The sequence below is a fragment of the Cydia pomonella genome, chromosome 3, assembly GCF_033807575.1.
Source record: "Cydia pomonella isolate Wapato2018A chromosome 3, ilCydPomo1, whole genome shotgun sequence".
In the NCBI taxonomy this organism is placed as follows: domain Eukaryota; kingdom Metazoa; phylum Arthropoda; class Insecta; order Lepidoptera; family Tortricidae; genus Cydia; species Cydia pomonella.
The window spans coordinates 4,186,822-4,193,448 of record NC_084705.1 but is presented as its reverse complement, the minus strand read 5'-3'; the positions used below and the strand labels follow the sequence as shown (position 1 = coordinate 4,193,448).

Genomic DNA, 6,627 nt, shown 5'->3' with positions numbered 1-6,627 from the left:
GAAAAAACATAGTTAATAACAAGATCGAGGATTATGCACGTATAGTTATCTGAAGGAAAATTGCGTACATATACTTATGTTTAAGACGGAGACTTAGTTTTGCTATTTATGACATTAAGTGGGAATAAACTGAATTATGACAGCTCTTGGTTGTATACAACAACTTTATTCAAAGAAATTTCATGCCCAGTCAGTACTAAAGAAAATAAACCAATACCCAAATATTTTATTAAAAATAAATAAAATATAACAAAAGTAAACGTAATACTAATTATATATGTTACAAGGATTATATCTACTATATCACTGAGTTAACTGAGACCATAATACAATAATATAACTTAAGGTATCCATATATTCATGTTTATTTCGACTAGTATCTACACACTTTTCATCAAATTAAGTTATAATAAGGAGATCAATAATAAACAACAGAAAATATCTTTCGACAGCTCTAATTTAAGATCGTAAAGTACCCATTATTCAAGGTTCATAATTCAACTGTCTATATTGCCTAATACGACCACTTGATATTCATCATCGTTTTCAGTGGAGGTGGCTTGTAAAGTCATTATTTCTTCTGGATGTTTGTCTCTTATATGAGTAAAAAGAGCCTCTTGTTCGTCGACGTCAGGGCAAATTACAGTCTCTTCGCATTCTATACATTTAAATTGCCCGTCTTCTACCAAAAGGAAGTAGGATTTGTCGTAATTATCTGCTTGGCAGCCTAAAAATATTAACCATAAAATTAAAAATGTAATATCACTAAATCTCAAATAAAACTTGCGTTCTGCAAGGACTACATATGAAATACCTGATGACTTACTTGGTTCTAAAGTAGGTAAATCAGTTATTGCACCCAAATCAATTTCGGAGTAAGGATTGTTTGTCGAATTATCGTTTTCGAGAAAATTAGCGGCAATATCTGTTTCAGATATCGCAGGGCTGCCTAAATCAAAATCAGCTAAAGGATCTTTTAAACCCAATGCATTACAATTATTATCAACGTCTACTAGATCTATCAATTTTTCTTCCATTGCAGCACCCGATTTTGTATTTGCAGTTTTACTCTCTTCGTGATAAATGTTTGAGTGCTTAATTCTGATGTGGCGCCTCATATTACCATAGAAACCATTAGGCATTCTTAGAATTTTCTTACACTGGTTGCATTGATATTGTTTATCGGCTATTTTAGTGCAATATTTTTTCACCCAGGTTCTCCTGCCGACGGAAAGACGCGGTGCACCTAAAATGACAAATATATTTAGTTACTAAAATATGAAAATGAACACTGACTAAGACAATAGGCAAGTTATTCTTTACTATTACTCACAGTACTCAGTGATTTGTTCTCTCTGGAGGCTTACTGCCTGTTCAAAGTCGTTTGGATGCTTAGTCTGTAGATGTTTAACCATATTTTTACGCATTGTAATATCACACAGCAAACAGCGAACTAATTTGTTTCCTTCGTCAACAAAGAAATTCCAAAGAAAGTTGCTTCTTTCTGCAACAGAAACAAAGTATAAATATTTAAATAAGTTGTTAAATCGGGTCATTGATTATTCTTATATATATTTTCTCGTTAAGAAATAATTTCTACTTTGTATTATACAAATCTTTATTTCTTCTGTGCATGAGCTCTAACGTTTTGATGTCAAGTAGTGTGCCTCTCTCGCAATTTAGTTTAAGGGCAATGCCTGGAATGTCTTCTGTAGTAGGTAATAATATTTAACAACAACAACTATGATAATTAAATGTGCTTCAATAATACTTACGTCGAAATGGCATTATATTAAAGTCGCCGAGATCAGAGAAAGTCTTCGGGTGCCGTCTGTTTAAATGTAGGGCAACAACGTAGTGTCTGTCTCTCAGTTTCATGTTGCAAATTTTGCAACAAACGAAGCCTTTTTCCAAATTGGTGAAATATTTCCACATAGCGCTTCTTCTTCTTTTTTCTGGAAGAAATAATTACATTACTTTTACCAATGATATTTTAATCCATTAGGATTTAACGGTGATTCTACGGATGGAACAATTTTATACTCACGTGTGACTTGAGGCAAATCGCTTTTTGGTAGTCTAGTTTTAGAATTACCCTTTTCCACTTTGATTTTCTTCGTGTCTGCTTTAGACATTTTTGCGTTTCTTTTCACTTTCCACGTTGTCTTTGATTTCTCAGATTCCGTATAAAATATATAAGGATGCTTAAATTTGTAATGACGCCTCATATTACCGTAATGTCCCTGTTGCAGTATTAGAACTGCGTTGCATAAGTTGCACTTATATTGATTATCGTGCGATTTGGTGCAGTACATGTTAATCCAGTTTCCGGCCGATCTTCTTTTTACTGCACATATAATATAAACAAACATTTTAGTAAGTCAGAATAAGTATGCAATATTGTGAACAAAACAAAACAAGCGAATACTTACGAATGGTTAATTGTAAAACAATGCAACTTAAATTTCAACGATGTGTACGTGATGAAATAAAAAGTATTTATATTATTTCATGATTTAATAAAAAATCATATCTTATGAAAAGTTCTTAACTGTTAAGGAACATTTTAACTAACATCTTACATTTGATAGCTTACTAACTTATAATAACAACAATAATTTGAAGATTAGAAACATGATGAATTTAACTGCATACGCTATTAATATTATACAGCATTCATTACACTTTAATATAGTCTCCACTAGCTGTCTTAATATACTTAGGCGGTGGATGAGTATGCTTTAAGTCGCCATTGATAATCCTTCCATCGCCGTCTAAATTAATTCTAGCTCGGCAATTCCCAGACTGCTTTTTAGAGCAATAATAATTATTCGTAAACTTCATCTGAGAATAAGTGTATCCATTCAGCATTAACAAATGCTTGCCACGATGCGTTGGTATGAAAGAATATTCTAGAAGAGAATACATTAGATACAAACGATATTAATCATAAAATGGTGTAAATATAGACGTCTCACATAACGGTAAAAACGAAACAGGAGGCTAAAACGAAACAAGTTAAACTGAGATAGATACGTATTATTGTTAATACAAATACGAGAAGTGTTTGTTCAATACGGACTGTTAAAAAGAAATAGCAAGTCTTGCTGATTCACTTAGAGATTTATTTGACATAAAATTTCCTATCCAAACGATTCTCTTCAAAAATATTGTTTTTGTGATTTTTAGTAAAGAGTGATTTTTTTAACAGATGCTATAACACAAACTTTATATAACCTTATCTGAACGATGACCCCTTTATGTCCACTTTAAGAAAAATATGGCATGAAAACAAACAATTCGTAAATTGGATTACGGGCCTGCCACAATGCCCAAGTAAAGTCCTGAATAAGCTAAATATATTATCGAATAAAGTCATCGTTGGCGTTTCACAATCTTCAAATAAGCTTAACTGGTAGATAAAGTGCTAAGTTTTGCAGAAGTTTTAGCTTGCAGTTAATTCATTTGTTAATTAGCTATCAAATACTTTACTTTGACATTGTGAAACAGGCCCTGAGAATCATTAAAGAAATTATTTTGCGATAGACTTTTCTTAATATTAATGGTCAAAGCACAAGTCAAAATTATGAACTACTCTGTTGATATTATCCTTTGTTTGTCTTTTAGTTTACGCCTTTTCTATTCTCCATCTTTTTCTATGCATTTTTGTCTAGGGAAAAGACAATCCATGTATTCTCCTCCTTTCGGTCAACAGTCGCTGTAAATTTCTTTTGACACAGTCCCGCAAATTGTGCCGGACGCTCTTGTTTTAATCTTTCCCTACTTTGTTTTGATCTTTTCGCAGCACTAAGAGGTTTCTTGATATCTACAAAATGATTACCATACCTACCAACATTTGTTTTAAAAATTAAAACATTATTATTCTATTTACAGGTTTTTTTCTATGAAAAGTTATTTTTAATTGCTCATGTAAAAAACATCAATTATATAATTTATTAGGGACTGAATAAATTAATATAATAAAATAATATATATAAATATTTCTTCGTTTCCGGGACATAATATCATATATCATTTCTGTGGAGAATTTAATAAGCTTCCGTTTCGACATACACAATACACACAAAACTTATAGATCCTGAGAAAAATGGAAAAAATAAAAAAGACGTATACTTCTCATGATGCCGCCTGATCCTCGTGGTCCCCAAAGCCCGAATTTTAAGGAACGTTAACATGGATCCCAGAGATTGTATGAGTCAAATTTTGTTACTGACACTGTTGCTTGAACCCCATTTAAGACCTAAAATCTGTTTTTGCAATCAGAATATTTAGCCCTAAACATTTTTTCTCTGTTCATTTTAATAATTTTGTATTGCATAGCACTCCGTGTGCCAATTATGGATCTACTGATGTCTACTTTATTGAAATCCGCTCAATAATTTAGGTGCTAGAAGAAAAAATATGATTTAAAATTCTGCGTCCTCTCAAGGCGGCTCTACTTATTTTTCTTTAATATAACAAGTATAAACAGGTTGTGAAGGGCAAGTGGAATGTACCAATATCTTATTTTTAAAAATACAGGGTGTACTGAATCAACAGTACTTAAACTCATAACCTTACTTTCTGGTGAAGTCGCAGTCAAGTAAAATGTTGATATTGGGGTAGATCATGTACAAATATATACACAAAAGTGAATTCATATCCCTCCGAGTTTCCTATTAAAAGAATGTCCCCTGGAAGTGTATAAGCGCTAAACCTAGATTCAGCAAGAATGAGATGTAGAAGTATGATAAGATGTATTTTTTTCGCAAAGATATCTGGGACTTTATGGTGTAGAATTTAATAAGCTTTAATGTTGTCTTACACCATATTTTCCTAGATAACGTAGATTTTGAGTAAGACGCGAATTTCTCCAGGATGGTACACATTTTCCAAGATGGCTGCGATTCCTCGAGGTAATCCAATGTCAAATGGTATAGACATGAATAAGGAGCCTTTAATACATAACAAATTTCAGGACTGTCCAAGAAATTTCGGGGTTTGTTCTATTCCGATTATGCTACAAATAAACGTACTTTCGCACGGCGTATTTACCATGGCTTCTTCTTAGATGACTGAGGAAACTGAACGATGTGTTACCGTAGCCACGGATTTTGACCTGATATTGGACACAATACGCAACAAATATGTGAGCATTAGATTCTTCTGGACACTACTTAAAGAAAGTACCCTCAATGACCGCTGGTGTTTTGTAGGTGCAGACTTCTTGGTCTGCGAATGAAAACTTAATCAATGTAATTACAAGACTAGGACAGCTATGTTACCACTTATATCCGTAGTCAACAGAGAACTATAATGTTTCGCCATATCTATAGATACGTTTGTCTGTCCGTGTATCCATCTGCGGCTTAGCTTATGTATTATTGGTATTTATAATACGATTTAAATACATTAATACACTGGCTAAGTGATAAAATATAATGTCGAATAATTAAGAAACTTATGATGCTTTGATGTTGGTGTAAGGTCTCTTGTTAAAAGGTTTATTCAGTATTTCCCTTGTATAATACTGAAACATTACGAAGACAAAATTAATATTTAATATGTATGATGGGAACATAAAATTCTGCAAGTATTATTATAAAATACTTTAATGTTGTGAAAATGTTTATTATGAAAATTATATTCCAGAACAATAATTATTTTAACTAGATAAAATACTTCTTCAATAAAAAAATGTTCCATACAATTACAATCTATCGTGCAATTTCAGTACAGGATACATTCATGAGCTATGGTATCATCTATTGGATTAAAATCCAAGAGTCAAATTAAAGCGTTCTCGTTAATTGTCAACTGTCGTTTGAACATATTTATTTATCAGATCATAATGGGGTTGGCCGGTCGAAGTATTAAACAGATGGCGCCATCATAGCTTGCCCTGTCAATCCCTAGAATTGTGTCAAATTATTGTTTTTTTTTTGGAATTTTGTGACCTGGATTCCAGTACTTTAAGCCAAATCTCATAGAACAAAACTAGAGACAGGGGCTAGCTATGATGGCGCCATCTATGCAAACCTTTGACAGTTGCCAACCCCATTTCTAAGCATGTTGAAAGTGAATTACTGGACAACTACGAATTTTTTCTTTAAATTCCTAATAGACTTTAAATAAGTTCTATACTTTTCTATCGTTTCATCCCCATGTATCCTCTTTAAGTGGCTGAGGAAGTTCGAAGTCTGTGCTCCTGAGATTTTGACGGTACGGGGCATACATAGCACACACATTCCGATGAACCTCGTCGGAGTAGAATCTTCGGGGCTAAATTTGAAGAACGTCCCGTTTAGAACTGTGGGTATTTTCACCTTATCCCAATCTGCAATAAAACATGATAGCGCTATGGAAAGGCAAATGTCATGAAAAAATGCAAGAGCAGATTACAACTACTACTTTAAAATTATAAAGTTGGCTCGATAGAAAAAAAAACACGAAAATATGGCTAAGTAAATGTCATTTATTTTCAGTCGCATTTACCCTGTATACTGCGTTACATAGCAGTGTAATGTTCGTGTAAAATAGCTAGTGATAGGCTGGATTTAGTGTCACTCAGACCATCAGTACGAGCGGTCCGCGAGTTCGTAATCCGCGCGGACCGTCCGCGTATGT

At 33.2% G+C, this 6,627-nt stretch overlaps 1 protein-coding gene across 3 annotated transcripts; it reads right to left on the bottom strand.

Moving 5' to 3' along the window:
- Positions 1-208: 208 nt before the first annotated feature.
- On the bottom strand, positions 209-6,372 carry LOC133515835 (uncharacterized). Of its 3 annotated transcripts, none has more exons than XM_061848427.1 (5): positions 2,048-6,372; positions 1,776-1,955; positions 1,334-1,504; positions 827-1,246; positions 209-727 (listed from the first exon to the last, which is right to left on the bottom strand). In XM_061848427.1, the coding sequence occupies exons 1-5, from the start codon at positions 2,370-2,372 to the stop codon at positions 498-500; spliced, it is 1,326 nt and encodes a 441-aa protein (XP_061704411.1). In that variant the 5' UTR covers positions 2,373-6,372; the 3' UTR covers positions 209-497. The 3 variants fall into 3 exon arrangements, with proteins under 3 accessions (XP_061704411.1, XP_061704412.1, XP_061704413.1); XM_061848428.1 differs by having other exon boundaries at positions 2,096-6,372; XM_061848429.1 differs by having other exon boundaries at positions 2,234-6,372.
- Positions 6,373-6,627: the final 255 nt, after the last annotated feature.

Coding starts and splice junctions, on each gene's coding strand:
- LOC133515835 (XM_061848427.1), bottom strand. CDS start 2,372: ATGTTTGTTTATATTATATGTGCAGTAAAAAGAAGATCGGCCGGAAAC. Junction 1,505..1,775: donor TAATATAATGCCATTTCGAC/GTAAGTATTATT, acceptor TTTCTGTTGCAG/AAAGAAGCAACTTTCTTTGG. Junction 728..826: donor TTTACCTACTTTAGAACCAA/GTAAGTCATCAG, acceptor TAATATTTTTAG/GCTGCCAAGCAGATAATTAC.